Source organism: Entelurus aequoreus, linkage group LG11 (assembly GCF_033978785.1).
Source record: "Entelurus aequoreus isolate RoL-2023_Sb linkage group LG11, RoL_Eaeq_v1.1, whole genome shotgun sequence".
Classification (NCBI taxonomy): Eukaryota; Metazoa; Chordata; class Actinopteri; order Syngnathiformes; family Syngnathidae; genus Entelurus; species Entelurus aequoreus.
In genome coordinates, this window is record NC_084741.1 from 48,245,081 (window position 1) to 48,261,424 (window position 16,344).

Below are 16,344 nucleotides of genomic sequence, written 5' to 3' on the forward strand. Positions count from 1 at the left end.
GGCTCAAAAAATGCATACTTACTAATTAATAACAGTTTTGTTTTGAACGTCCGTCCATCCATCCATCCATCCATTTTACAATATAATTACAACACTTTATGTACATATTTATACACAGATTTGAACAATAAGTTATTCACTGAAATATATTTATTAATTGTGGTTCTTACAAAAAATATATCTTATAAAAATATAAAAGCTAAAATGTCTCTTAAAGCTCTGCCCCTTTAATTAGTGCATACTAAATAATTTAACTTTAGCCTACTACTACAACCATATTATTTACCAGCAACATAAAGTGAAACAGAGGTGTCCTGCCACAGTCAGTAACAAATAAACAGAAAACAGTAGTGGTGGTAGATAGACACAAAGCTTCATCAAACATCTGATCCACTGAACAAAGAGCTCCAAAATTCATGATCCTACACTTCTCTTTTGTAAAGTAAATCTGAACAGCCGATATGGGCATCTACATCAACTATATAATTTGCCTAAGAAGCTGGACCGGACAAAAAAATTAAAAAAAATAGAAAAAAAATGTTGCGGCCTTAATTCTTTCGTGGCAGGCCGCCACAAATAAATGAATGTGTGGGAAACACTGACTTCAATGTTGACCTACTTCTCGGTTTATGACCACAACTTTCTACTATACAAGTGTAAGGCATGATTTGTAATATAGCAATAACTTTCACTAACTCAGATGCGATGCAGCACATCACTGGCTCAGTAGAGCTGCTGTACCTCCGTGATAAAAAAGTACTTAATAAAAATAGTTCCTCTGCGTTAGCTCTTAGTGTAACAATGTTGCTAATATTGTAAATGGAGTATTGCTGGCGGTGTTTGGATGTTTTTTAGATGACTTTATAGGCGGAATAGATGACTCCTGTTAGTTACGATGTTAGGTGTGCCGTATTTGTCGTTTTTTATTCATTTAGAATTAGTGTTGGGACTTTGTAACGCGTTACTGTAACGCCGTTAGTTTCGGCGGTAACTAGTAATCTAACGCGTTATTTTTTATATTCAGTAACTCAGTTACCGTTACTACATGATGCGTTACTGCGTTATTTTACGTTATTTTTTATGTAGTATCGGCTAGAAACAGAAGATCTGAGTGTGTTTTATCGGGGCGCTGCGGACCGCGGTGGAAAAGAAGAGGCGTGCTTTGTGTGGGTGGGGGCGGGGGGTGGGCTCCCATACCGTAGTCGAGGGGCGCAGGGGAGACATTACTCCAGGGCCTATGTACTTCGGGGCCAGTGACGTACAGTCAGGGGAGGCAGGTGAGGCGGGGCTTCACGTGCCATCATGGAAAGAAAAAAAATATAAAAATAAAAAAAAATTATTAAATTGTTATATGTATCCAGTGATTACACTATAAATTTATTTTCCATTTAACTTCACCAGTTTTAGATTATTTTTATTCAAAATCGCTGAATTTTCACATTTGTCGTTCAAATACTGAGAAGAGACTTGCGGTGAGTCAGCAGCCAGTTGAGCCTCACCATGGATTGCGCAATGACTCGGCTAACTGCTAGCCTGCTGTGCAGTGAGACTGTATTGCTATATGAATATATTATACATTTCCATAGTTTAGTTAGCTGAGGTATATAATGTACAGTGTATTTTGTCAACAACTGTATGAGTGTAACGTATTTCTTGTGCTGAGCAATCATAAAACGGCTGCGAAGACGCACTGGGTGAGGCTCGCAGTAATCCCGCCTCCTGGTGGTAGAGGGCGCTAGTGTTCCCAGGGATCATTCTTGCGACTACTCGGCTGCAGAATAAGTGACAAGCAGCAGCAACAGTTAGCAAGTCAAGTGCAGCCGCAGCGATCGTTTATTTTTTCCTCTCGCCTGGACTTTTAACATAGAGGATTACATATCTAAAATAAAACAGTTTTCTAAATTGGACTTTCAATCGAAGCAGGAGGTAATAATTAAAGGAAGATCTTCATCGAGACAGAGAGACTTTTAAAACTGAAGAAAGATAAGGAAGACTTCTATAAACAAGTAATTGATGCTTTTGTTCAGAAGGAGCGGCGCATGGACTTCCTTTATAAGTAAAGGTAAGACCATAATAACGTTTTTTTTTAATTAAATGTGCTTTTTTGTGTGCTACAGTTTGTATGTGTAAAGTTAAAGTTAAGTTAAAGTACCAATGATTGTCACACACACTAGGTGTGGTGAAATGTGTCCTCTGCATTCGACCCATCCCCTTGATCACCCCCTGGGAGGTGAGGAGAGCAGTGGGCAGCAGCGGCGCCGTTCCCGGGAATCATTTTTGGTGATTTAACCCCCAATTCCAACCCTTGATGCTGAGTGCCAAGCAGGGAAGAATGCTGGTTTGAGCTTTTAAACATTACCCGTTAACTGCTGCCAATCAAATGGTGAATAAGATACTCTTTAGGGTTCATATGTTTGTAAATCTGACTGTGATGAAGTCAGTGCCTCACCAGCCATGAACCTCACCGTACGTCACTGTTCGGGGTTAACAACCTTCACTTTACCCGGGAGTGGGTCTTTACAGCTGAGGGTGAATGACGAGGCCGGCGGTTTGTTGCAACTTTGTGACTTTATTGGACGCAGCCATCCACCAAGCTAGAGCACCTGCAGTGCACGCACTCACTGTCGCCGGTCCCTCACCTCTCTCGCCCACTCACTCACTGACGTCACTCACCTCAAATGCTGTCATATACTAAAGGGCCACACACACACATACGCTACTCTCATAACAACTAACATGACATCATGGTGAAGCCAGAAATCGAGTGTCTTAACATTCTCACTTTTGTCGAGCACAAAGAAAATAACATTTTAGTTAAATGTAAGTTGTGTCTTGGATCAAAGATCCTATCTACTTAAAGTTAAAGTTAAAGTGCAATTATGTTGCAGCTATTTAAAATAGTTTTGTCAATGTGTTCTGGCCTGAAATAAATTGGCCCTTTGAAACATATCTTTGTCTTTGTGTGTTGTATGTAGACCACATTGCTTTCTGAGTTCAGTGATGCAAACGCATGTCAAGTTGATCAACAGATTGTATTATTCTCCAGTGCAATAACAGTACTGAAATGAAGGCAAAAAGGGCATTAATGGGAGCCTTAAAAAAAGAAGTAACTAAATAGTTACTTTTCATAGTAACACATTACTTTTTGGTGTGAGTAACTGAGTTAGTAACTGAGTTACTTTTGAAATAAAGTAACTAGTAACTAACTAGTTACTGGTTTTCAGTAACTAACCCAACACTGTTTAGAATACACCATAAAAAAAGACTTCTGTTCTTTTCTGATGTAAGAATTGTGAATGATAAACAACATTTTTAAAAAGTGCAGTTCCTCTTTAAAGATTTAGAAGCAAATATACAAGGCAGATATTAAAAAAAAATATGTGAATGTGATGGAGTGGCTCCATACACTCTTAAGAAGAAATGCTTTTCTCATTATTTAAAATATTCATTACGGAAGGGGAATGTTCAAGCTTCTACTACCGGTACTTATATAGACACACTGAAATCTTTTGACAATGTTGTTTTTTTAAAGGGAAACTGTACTTTTTTTGGAATTTTGCCTATAATTTACAATCCTTATGCATGTCAAGGACACATGTTTTTCTTTTTTTATGCATTTTTACTTGTAAATAAACAGTAGCAAAAGTCAACAATGGAGCCCATGCTATTCAATCTATTCCGCCTATATAAAGCACTCTAAAAATATCCCAAAACCTCAATTTTTATAAACATGTAAGTATATAATGTAGTACCAGGCGCATTTATAATAACAATTATATATGTAAATGTATTTTGATCATTTTAAGCATACGACACCATATTAAGTTCGCAGACGCATCACAACAATCGCTTTTCCCTGCAACAACACTAGTACTCATGGCAGACTTGATGAGAGCAAACGACTACCACTTTGGGACAAATGATGATACAGGAACTTATATTTTGAGCCTGAATAAACGGAGGATGAGCTTTAAGTTTTAGAAGCTGTGTGCTAAACAGATGTAGCTTTAATGAAAGACTAAAAATCATGTAGCAGTATTGCTAATTGCTGAACAAGAAATACAAATTATACACTTAAAACAATAACTTACTGTACAATGTCTGCTCTCACTGGTATGTCGACTGATCAGATGTTTACATATTCCTGTTTAGATGAAGAAATAATCATAATACTCATGCAGGTAAAAAAAAAAAAGGTGCCGCAAACAAGCGTCTTTTCGTGTCTTTCTCGCCGTCTCCCGGTCTAAGTTGAATGTCCAAGTTAACCAACTTCTCAGTTCATGGCCACAACTTATACTATCCAGGTAAAAGGCATTTTTTTTATAATTTAGAATTAACTTTCACCAACTCAGAGGCGATGTCGCAGCAACAGCAGGTCACTAGCTCAGTGTGTCAGTATAGTCAGCTCTCTGAGATCACAGCACCACTAAAAGTAGTCCCTTAACGTTAGCGCTTATAAAGACAATATCGCTAATACTTGGTTAATATTCAGGTCGATGGAGTATTGTTGACCAACTTGGATGTCTTTTTGAGTGCTTTATAGGCACAATAGACACAATGACATCCATCCATTTTCTACCGCTTATTCCCTTTAGGGTTGCAGGGGGCGTTGGAGCCTATCTCAGCTACAATCGGGCGGAAGGCAGGGTACACCCTGGACAAGTCGCCACCTTATCGCAGGGCCAACACAGACAGACAGACATAATTAATTAAATTTCCTCCGCTGTTAGCTGACTTTTCTTAGCATTTATTTACAAATTAGAATCTTTAAGGGAAAACATTTTCTGGCTGACATAGATAAATTATATGCAAAGTTAAAAAAAAGAAAGTGCAGTTCCCCTTTTAAATAAGTAAAGGTTAGAAAACCCACTATTTTTGCATGTTTTGTGTCTCTTATGCTTTACTGATTGTGTTTTAGTCTTGGTATTCTATCTGTTTTAATGACTAAGCTTTTATTGTTTTAAATATTGGTTTGTACTGTAACACTAACATACGGAATCTGGAAAAAAAACATTTCATTGGGCTATAGTTATGCCTGGCCTCGGCACAGTCCCATTGAGTCAACCTTTGCATTTCTTCAAAGACACCACACATTAGATATTAAATAACTAAATTAATATCTTTATTTTCCACGGCACTCAGAGCGCGGTGTGATCAAATTCCTAATTATAGAGCAATTTGTGCTGTGACACCACTTTTATTGTTGCGTTATCATTTAGTTGATAGCTTGCTTGACTGTCAATGATTAACTTAAGGTTAGAGTCCGCTTGCTGTGTGATGATCTTGCATTCCCCTTCCTTGGTCTTTTACTAAGCTGGAATACCTTCACTAATGTGTATCAGATCGCAGACACTAATTCTGTCGAGTGTGAGTGACAAATCCTTGGAACTGAATTTTTAAACACTGATGGCAACAATTGTAGAACAAATAATCTACACAAGGACCCCTTCTGACGTAAGTGGGGTGTTTTCCTATTGTTATCTAATCTAATATTTATGTTGTTGAGACTGGAGGGAGTGGGTGAAGGTATACAAGAGCTATTAGTGTTTAGTTTATTGGCAAATCAGCTGGAAGTACTGTTTACAGGTTTCAACAGCACACTAAATTGTTACCGAAATAGTAACAACCACAAACAGTTAACTCAGTCCACACCTTAGGATGCATTACTACATATAGAGTTAAGTTTTACTGCTCAAACATTAAAGTTTTAAAATGTGTTGGTGGATGTTGGAGTTTTAAGTGTCTTTCATTTAAAACAAATTCAAGTTTGTCATCTGTAGAAAGTGCAGTGCGTTGATCTAATATTTGTCTGGTTTATAAACAGGTGTGCATGCATGTTTCTTTCAGGATCATTTCAACGTATCTTTTGACTGTTGCATCATACAAAAATACTCTAAATATGATTTTGTCGATTGTTTTCATCAGTCTACCATTGTGTGTAAACAATTGTTTGTTTTCATCAGTCTACCATTCTAGCTGAACTACATATTTCTTTTGTGGATTAATAGATGTTAATTACACCTAAACTATATTTTAATTTGGCACTTTAGGAGAATGAAGGCGCGGGCCCCACCTCCACCACATCCCCCCCAACCAGCCCCCCGCCACATCCTTACAAACAGTGTACCTGATCGGGGTGGAACACTGGCCCTGGACGTCAAAGAGAACCTGATTAGACTGTCTGTAGATTTTGAGCTGACTCTACCACAAGGCTACCGGACATCTCTAACAGAGGATGGGAGGTGAGAGCAGAATTATATAGTTTTTTGCGTTTATTACACTAATTCTCTGAATAAAAACTTGATACCTATCAATCGTGCATACCTGAAGTTGTTTTATAATCATGTTGTTGGTGCTTGGTGGCTATTGTTTGTGTTGTGTTCACTGCAGTCAACAGTAAGAGACTTTTTTATAGGTTTGTCCCCTCCTGGTCTGTTTGGGTTTCTGTGCCAGTGGGGCCATTTCAAGGGACCTATTTCCAGTCTCAGCAGAAGCTTTGTCTCAGAGTGCACAGATGGAAGCTGAGCTTTTAGCTCACAGCCCCTAATGAATTGCGCTCTCCTTTCTGGCAGAAAACCAGGGATTCTTCCCTGGTGACGAACACCAAGTCTGTTCATCTGCACATGTTTTTGTGTATTATTTCTTTGTTTGTTTGTCTGTTTTAATCACATAAATTAACGTGTTAACTTTGGTAGTCTTAATAAAATAATTTTTAACATTCATATCTTGTAGAGATTAGGATACTTTTCTTTAAAGGACATCTTGTTTCTTAAAGGCTGTTCCTCTGGTATGATGATTTTCTTCCACCATCCAAGGAATAATCACAATATTTAAATGATATATCTTGTATGGAAAAATACTTCTATGGAAGTATTTTTGTTGGTTTCTATTATGAAAATTGGTTATTATCAACTTTAACTATTGAGGAGCCAACATAATGTGTGCATTTGTGTGGGTGCTTGTCCGCCATCCTAAAGCTTTAAAGGCCTACTGAAACCCACTACTACCGACCACGCAGTCTGATAGTTTATATATCAATGATGAAATCTTAACATTGCAACACATGCCAATACGGCCGGGTTAACTTATAAATTGCAATTTTAAATTTCCCGCCACACTTCCGGTTGGAAACGTCTAGATATGATGACGTATGCGCGTGACGGAATCAGTTGATGCGGAAGTATTGGTACCCCATTGAATACAATACAAAAAAGCTCTGTTTTCATTTCAAAATTCCACAGTATTGTGGACATCTGTGTTGGTGAATCTTTTGCAATTTGTTTAATGAACAATGGAGACTGCAAAGAAGAAAGTTGTAGGTTGGATCGGTGTATTAGCGGCGGACTACAGCAACACAACCAGGAAGATAGAGATGGATAGCAGACGCGTTAGCCGCCGAACTCACCTTAACTTCCTCCGTCTCGCCGACCGCATCTGTGATCGGGTGAAGTCCTTCGTCGCACCGTCGATCGCTGGAACGCAGGTGAGCACGGGTGTTGATGAGCAGATGAGGGCTGGCTGGCGTAGGTGGATAGCTAATGTTTTTAGCATAGCTCTGTGATGTCCGGTTGCTAAGTTAGCTTCAATGGCGTCGTTAGCAACAACATTGTTAACCTTCGCCAGGCTGTAAAGCATTAAAGGCCTACAGAAACCCACTACTACCGACCACGCAGTCTGATAGTTTATATATTAATGATGAAATCTTAACATTGCAACACATGCCAATACGGCCGGGTTAACTTATAAAGTGCAATTTTAAACTTCCCAGGAAACTTCCGCTTGAAAACGTCACGGTATGATGACGTATGCCCGTGACGTCACGAGGGCAAGGGAAGTGTTTGGACCCAATTCAAATACCTCTGTTTTCTTCGACAAAATTCCACAGTATTCTGGACATCTGTGTTGGTGAATCTTTTGCAATTTGTTTAATGGACAATGGAGACTGCAAATAAGAAAGTTGTAGGTGCGATCGGTGGAGCGGCGGACTACAGCAACACCAACACCAGGAGGTTGTGTTGTGTTTTGAGCAGGATAGCAGACGCACTACAGTGAGTAAGCCCGCCGCCGCATCTAAGTTAGCTTCTGTTTTTTTAGCTTCGCCAAGCTGAATATTATTAATCGTGTATTTACATGTTGATGGTTTAATAGTATTTTTGATCTTCTGTCTATCCATCCAGTCAGGTTTTTTTTTAAATTTAGTTTCTATCTGCATTTGAGACAGATGCTATCACGTTGGCTACGTAGCTAGGTTAGCTTCTATTATTTTAGCTTCGCAAAGCTGAATATTATTAATCGTGTATTTACATGTTCATGGTTTAATAGTATTTTTTATCTTCTGTCTATCCATCCAGTCAGGTTTTTTTTTTATTTAGTTTCTATCTGCATTTGAGACAGATGCTATCACGTTGGCTACGTAGCTAGGTTAGCTTCTATTTTTTTAGCTTCGCAAAGCTGAATATTATTAATCGTGTATTTACATGTTCATGGTTTGATAGTATTTTGTCTTCTGTCTATCCATCCAGTCAGGGTTTTTTTTAATTTAGTTTCTATCTGCATTTGAGACAGATGCTATCACGTTGGCTACGTAGCTATGGTTAGCTTCTATTTTTTTAGCTTCGCAAAGCTGAATATTATTAATCGTGTATTTACATGTTCATGGTTTAATAGTATTTTTTATCTTCTGTCTATCCATCCAGTCAGGGTTTTTTTAAATTTAGTTTCTATCTGCATTTGAGACAGATGCTATCACGTTGGCTACATAGCTAGGTTAGCTTCTATTTTTTTTAGCTTTGCAAAGCTGAATATTATTAATCGTGTATTTACATGTTCATGGTTTAATAGTATTTTTTATCTTCTGTCTATCCATCCAGTCAGGTTTTTTTTAAATTTAGTTTCTATCTGCATTTGAGACAGATGCTATCACGTTGGCTACGTAGCTAGGTTAGCTTCTATTTTTTTAGCTTCGCAAAGCTGAATATTATTAATCGTGTATTTACATGTTCAGTCACTGTGAATGTCCATTTCACGTTCTCGACTCTCATTTTCAAGAGGATATAGTATCTGAAGTGGTTTAAAATACAAATCTGTGATCGACAATAGAAAAAGGAGAGAGTGTGGAATCCAATGAGCCAGCTTGTACCTAAGTTACGGTCAGAGCGAAAAAAGATACGTCCATCACTGCCTCTCAAGTCCTTCACTGTAACGTTCCTCATCTACGAATCTTTCATCCTCGCTCAAATTAATGGGGTAATCGTCACTTTCTCGGTCCGAATCTCTCTCGCTCCATTGTAAACAATGGGGAATTGTGAGGAATACTAGCTCCTGTGACGTCACGCTACTTCCGGTACAGGCAAGGCTTTTTTTATCAGCGAGCAAAAGTTGCGAACTTATCGTCGATTTTCTCTACTAAATCCTTTCAGCAAAAATATGGCAATATCGCGAAATGATCAAGTATGACACATAGAATGGATCTGCTATTCCCGTTTAAATAAAAACATTTCTTTTCAGTAGGCCTTTAACTGTGTATTTACATGTCCCTGGTTTAATAGTATTGTTGATCTTCTGTCTATCCTTCCAGTCAGGGATTTATTTATTTTGTTTCTATATGCAGTTAAGCACGATGCTATCACGTTAGCTCCGTAGCTAAAGTGTTTCGTCGATGTATTGTCATGGAGATAAAAGTCACTGTGAATGTCCATTTTGCGTTCTCGACTCTCATTTTCAAGAGGATATGGTATCCGAGGTGGTTTAAAATACAAATCCGTGATCCACAATAGAAAAAGGAGAGAGTGTGGAATCCAATGAGCCAGCTTGTACCTAAGTTACGGTCAGAGCGAAAAAATATGTGTCTTGCACTGCATTCTAGTACTTCACTCGAACGTTCCTCATACACAAATCTTTTGTCCTCGCTCAAATTAATGGGGTAATCGTCGCTTTCTCGGTCCGAATCGCTCTAGCTGCGTTGAAAACAATAGGAAAATGTGAGGAGCCTTTCAATTGACTACGTCACACTACTTCCTGTAGGGGCAAGGCTTTTTTTTATCAGATACCAAAAGTTGCGATCTTTATCGTCGTCGTTCTCTACTAAATCCTTTCAGCAAAAATATGGCAATATCGCGAAATGATCAAGTATGACACATAGAATGGATCTGCTATCCCCGTTTAAATAAAAAAAATTCATTTCAGTAGGCCTTTAAAGTACCAGCAGAGTGGAAAAACAATTTTAAGTTATTATCATATATATTTGATTTATGACACCAAAAGACTTTGCGAATAAATAGATACAATCAAAATAGTATAAATCTCACAAAGATTCCCGAGCCATTTTGAGAGTTAATGACAAAGTCAGTCACGTGATTCGTGACGTAGCATTAGGAACCACAGATCCCTTCCTAATCAACAACAATGCTAATCAAGCAGACTTTGTGAGAGCCAGCAACGATTACTTGAGAAAAAATTATGATCAGGAACCCTATATTTTTGAGCCCGAACACAAAACGGATGACCAATAAGTTTTAGAAGCCCAGTGCTAAACGAATGCAGCTTTATTGAAACACTTTAGCATTAGCAGCATTGCTAGGTGCTAAACATAAAAACTAACCATAATAAAACAAACACTGCACAATTTCTACTCTCACCCAGATGCCGACCAACGGGACTCTCACATAATTCAATTTAGATAAAGATTTAAGCGCAATCCTCACGCAAGGTTAAAAAAAAGTTGCCGCAACTACGTCTTTTCTTCCATCTAGGGGATGTAAAAGTCAACCAGCTTCTCGGTCCATGGCCACATTTGTCTAATATCAGGTGAGAAATGCATGAGTTATAATCTAAAATGTACTTTTAGCAAGTTTTAGACGAAACAGAAGCAGCCGCTGGCTTAGTGTGTCAACAATAACGGCGTTATATAGCGTTTGCTCACTGCTCTCAATGCGCTGCAAAAATAGACCGTCTGCGTTAGCGCTCATAACAGCAGTATCACTTATACTTGGTTAATTTTCAGGTTAGGACATGTAAATGGAGTATTGGTGGTTTTTGGATGTTTTTCGGGGGGTTTTAGGGGCGCAATGGAGGACCCTTGATCTGTTGACTCAATTGTTAGCTATTTATTTACTATTTTGAATGGTTAAAAAAAAGCCAAGCATATGTGTTCTCGTCTTACGTAAGGATTGTGAACATACTTGCCAACCCTCCCGATTTTTCCGGGAGACTCCCGAATTTCAGTGCCCCTCCCGAAAATCTCCCGGGGCAACCATTCTCCCGAATTTCTCCCAATTTCCACTCGGACAACAATATTGGGGGCGTGCCTTAAAGGCACTGCCTTTAGCATCCTCTACAACCTGTCGTTACGTCCGCTTTTCCTCCATACAAACAGCGTGCCGGCCCAGCCACATAATATATGCGGCTTTTAATCACACACAAGTGAATGCTTGATCAACAGCCATACAGGTCACACTGGGGGTAGAGGTATAAACAACTTTAACTCTGTTACAAATATGCACCACACTGTGAACCCACACCAAACAAGAATGACAAACACATTTCGGGAGAACATCCGCACCGTAACACAACATAACCACAACAGAACAAATACCCAGAACCCCTTGCAGCACTAACTCTTCCGGGACGCTACAATATACACCCCCGCTACCACCAAACACCAGCCCCCATCTCCCGAATTCGGAGGTCTCAAGGTTGGCAAGTATGATCGTGAATGATAGACAGCACATCTCTTTCCAATTTTTGCGTATTTCCAGTATGACCGATTTTTTTAATATGGTCATATTACAGTGATGTAGAATCCATGGAAATTGCCGAAGATATTCAGACTCAATTTGTGGCATTTTGTGATGTTTGAATGGTATTTTCACATACTTTGCGGATTGTAATTACAATTCATCTTAACATGTATAATTAAACGTAAATTAAGCAAAAATATTGCTCCGGCCCGGCTGCACCAAATAATATAAATCCATTTAATAAAGTCAGAATACAAATAAGGCAACAAGAGAAGTATCACACACTTCTCTTTTGTAAAGTACATTAGTACAGCCGATATGGGCATCTACAAACCCCGTTTCCATATGAGTTGGGAAATTGTGTTAGATGTAAATATAAACGGAATACAATGATTTGCAAATCATTTTCAACCCATATTCAGTTGAATATGCTACAAAGACAACATATTTGATGTTCAAATTGATAAACTTTTTTTTTTTTGCAAATAATCATTAACTTTAGAATTTGATGCCAGCAACACATGACAAAGAAGTTGGGAAAGGTGGCAATAAATACTGATAAAGTTGAGGAATGCTCATCAAACACTTATTTGGAACATCCCACAGGTAAACAGGCAAATTGGGAACAGGTGGGTGCCATGATTGGGTATAAAAGTAGATTCCATGAATTGCTCAGTCATTCACAAACAAGGATGGGGCGAGGGTCACCACTTTGTCAACAAATTTGTGAGCAAATTGTTGAACAGTTTAAGAAAAACCTTTTTCAACCAGCTATTGCAAGGAATTTAGGGATTTCACCATCTACGGTCTGTAATAACATCAAAGGGTTCAGAGAATCTGGAGAAATCACTGCACATAAGCAGCTAAGCCCGTGACCTTCGATCCCTCAGGCTGTACTGCGTCAACAAGCGACATCAGTGTGTAAAGGATATCACCACATGGGCACAGGAACACTTCAGAAACCCACTGTCAGTAACTACAGTTGGTCGCTACATCTGTAAGTGCAGGTTAAAACTCTCCTATGCAAGGCGAAAACCATTTATCAACAACACCCAGAAATGCCGTCGGCTTCGCTGGGCCTGAGCTCATCTAAGATGGACTGATACAAAGGGGAAAAGTGTTCTGTGGTCTGACGAGTCCATATTTCCAATTGTTTTTGGAAACTGGACGTCGTGTCCTCCGGACCAAAGAGGAAAAGAATCATCCGGATTGTTATAGGCGCAATGTTGAAAAGCCAGCATCTGTGATGGTATGGGGGTGTATTAGTGCCCAAGACATGGGTAACTTACACATCTGTGAAGGCGCCATTAATGCTGAAAGGTACATACAGGTTTTGGAGCAACATATGTTGCCATCCAAGCAACGTTACCATGGACGCCCCTGCTTATTTCAGCAAGACAATGCCAAGCCACGTGTTACATCAACGTGGCTTCATAGTAAAAGAGTGCGGGTACTAGACTGGCCTGCCTGTAGTCCAGACCTGTCTAGACTGGCCTGCCTGTAGTCCAGACCTGTCTCCCATTGAAAATGTGTGGCGCATTATGAAGCCTAAAATACCACAACGGAGACCCCCAGACTGTTGAACGATTTTAAGTGTACATCAAGCAAGAATGGGAAAGAATTCCACCTGAGAAGCTTAAAAAATGTGTCTCCTCAGTTCCCAAACGTTTACTGAGTGTTGTTAAAAGGAAAGGCCCTGTAACACAGTGGTGAACATGCCCTTTCCCAACTACTTTGGCACGTGTTGCAGCCGTGAAATTCCAAGTTAATTATTATTTGCAAAAAAAAAAAAAAATTATGAGTTTGAACATCAAATATCTTGTCTTTGTAGAGCATTCAATTGAATATGGGTTGAAAATGATTTGCAAATCATTGTATTCCATTTATATTTACATCTAACACAATTTCCCAACTCATGGAAACAGGGTTTGTACATCAACAATATGATTTGTCTGAGAAGCTGGACAGAACACACAACAAATTTAAAATTAAGCAAAAATATGACTAATTCCATTACTCGATTAATCGATCGGGATATTCGATAGAGTACCCGATTACTAAAACATTCGATAGCTGCAGCTCTAGTTATGAGTTAACAGCTAATACCATAAGTTAAGTGGGAATGGCCACTTTTGCAGTGTTTTTTGCTAACAAACTGATGCAGCAATTATGAGTGTTTCATCTTATGAGGTCATCAGGGGAAAGTGTCTGTTTTGTAATTAGTATTGTCTTTTACTGGAACTAAAGCTACATGTAGATTGTCTTCGTAACCCAATATTCTCCCCTCATCTCTTCTGTGGTTCTTCCTTCCAAACTCCCTCCCACCATTCCTCCTCTCCACCCTCTTTTTACTTCTTTCACTTTCTTCCCCGTCGCCCTCTCCCCTCACTCATTGCTACCTCCCTCAGTAAGGCGCTGATGGACTTGCTGGTTGATCTGTGTAGCCGCTACCATCTGAATCCAGCACTGCACACACTGGAGCTGTTGTCACCCGAAGGCCACGCGTTAGGGTTCAAGCCCAACTTACTGCTGGGCTCCCTCAATGTGGCCTGTGTCTTCATCAAGGAGAAAGCCTGCGAAGAGAAAGCGGTGCTTCGCAGACCGGCACCTAAAGTCCCTGAGGTGACTAGTTTGTAATTTGAATGTTGTTGTCAAAGGTTTTTAATCTCAAACACATTCTGTACAGTATCATGTATGTTTTAAATGTAGCCATTTTAAACAGGTTATTTGTGTACTAGTAAACTTGATTATACTATCTAATGCACGCTACCTTACGCTCTATCTACCCCAAATCTACTTTTGGCCTCTGACTACCAGCAGAAAGCAAGGGTTGTAAGGGGCCATGGTAAGGCAGGAGTTTGGTGTCGTGTGTTTTGAGGTTCATTCTTGGCTTTTGTTTTTATTTATTTTTGTCATTTTTGCATGTACATTTGGATATTTTACACTCTCCCTCCTTCCTTGCCACGTCTCTTATCTTCCCCCACTGTTTGAATATTTGATGAGTGTTTTACCTTTGGTTACCATGCATTATTTCTCTGCCCGTGTCAGGACTCATTGGCTGTGATCGCTCCATGTGAACATTTACTGGCCTATGGCCAGGTACTGACCCTATTTCAGTCTACAGTATATAGTAACTTTATAATATTTAGATGACTACACTGTACACAATAGTAAATCTGACTAACCAAAGTGAATACTCGCATTTGACTATGAACTGTGGCCAATATTGCTATTATTTATGTCTATTAGAATGCAGCTGAGATAGGCTCCAGCACCCCCTGCAACCCCAAAAAGGACAAGCGGTAGAAAATGGATGGATGGATGGATATTAACTACTGTAAAACAGAATAATTTATGGATGACTTTTGAAATTGTACAACCTCTTGTCTGAAGAGGCTTTGCAAAAGCTGCTCTTTAGGTGTGTTTTTTTTTGTTTCTATTTAGCTTTCTCATCATCTGAATTTGTATTTGAAGGTCAGAGGTCAATGATTCTTTACAAACTTGTAACATAAACTTAGTGGGGTCTCACTTAATATTGACCGGAGTGGTCTGCTCCCCATAGAGAGAAACTGCTTTACTTGTCTGGGATTTTCAAGTTCAGTATTCATTCAGCAGCATCAAAATAATGTGTGTTTATACTTCAATTACATTTGCTTGTTGTATTTTTTTAAATGGTGTGCCCTTCTCTTAATGTTTTTATTTCTGTTCTGCAAAGAAGTCAAACTGAAAGAAAGCATGACCGTTCAACATTTTTGTCTTTGAAAAGTATAGATTTTTTCTCAAATGCACAATAGGTCATGCAGTTGGAGGGGCTGCCGAAATGTATTTTTATAAGTACCGTATTTTATTTTATTTTATACTGCTGTAAGAATAACAGGATGTGTCAAAAATCCTTCAAGCCCTTTTGATGTCCTATTTTAAAATTGGACAATTGCATATACTGGTTAGGGATTTGAGGAACTTTTTTGTCATACCAGCACACATTACTACACACAACAGGCTCACACGAACACTACAGGATCACAATCTATTCTATTTTTTTTATTCTATTCATAACGTATTCCTATTAGAATATAGACCACTCTGTGCATATCTTATTGTACTTGAATTATCTACATGCTATCTAGGGGTGTCCCGATACAACTTTTTTACTTCCGATACAACACCGATATTGAAGCCTTGATGAGTTTTGGTCGTCGCCGATATTGAGCAAATACAATATTAGCAGGAATCATACATACTTTTATTAATTTGTAGTGTGGAATGTTAGAAAGGCTTCATCAGGTGAAATTACTTAAACAGAACAATGGTGGGTATGAAAAACACTGACATTCATTTAACAGTTTGGAATGGACTTATGCTGTCTTTAAGGTTGAGTGAACTGGTACTTGTTTTTTTTAAATTTTGCAGACAACTAGTGGCCAAAATATTTCATTAAATTGAGCACATAACTCAGTAAGTTAAACAATGCGGACACATTTGGTAATACTTTCTAATATGTTTCTGCTTTGGAGACTTTGCATCTGTAAGTAATATGCAACTACAATAATTTGATACTTGCCTATATTGACACATGTCTTGTTTTAGACTGCAATATTGTTAAATT

At 38.7% G+C, this 16,344-nt stretch overlaps 1 protein-coding gene across 7 annotated transcripts in view; it reads left to right on the forward strand.

The window, feature by feature from the left end:
- LOC133660187 (protein cordon-bleu-like) overlaps positions 1–16,344 on the forward strand; it is a 158,101-nt gene that overhangs the window by 79,192 nt on the left and 62,565 nt on the right. For 6 of the 7 annotated variants that reach the window (XM_062063431.1, XM_062063432.1, XM_062063433.1 and 3 more), the window contains 2 exons: positions 6,051–6,242; positions 14,147–14,360. In XM_062063431.1, coding sequence (XP_061919415.1) covers positions 6,051–6,242; positions 14,147–14,360 — 406 coding nt within the window. Of the gene's footprint in view, positions 1–5,318; positions 5,455–6,050; positions 6,243–14,146; positions 14,361–16,344 lie in introns of those variants that run through there. The other variant, XM_062063438.1, reaches the window with a different exon arrangement.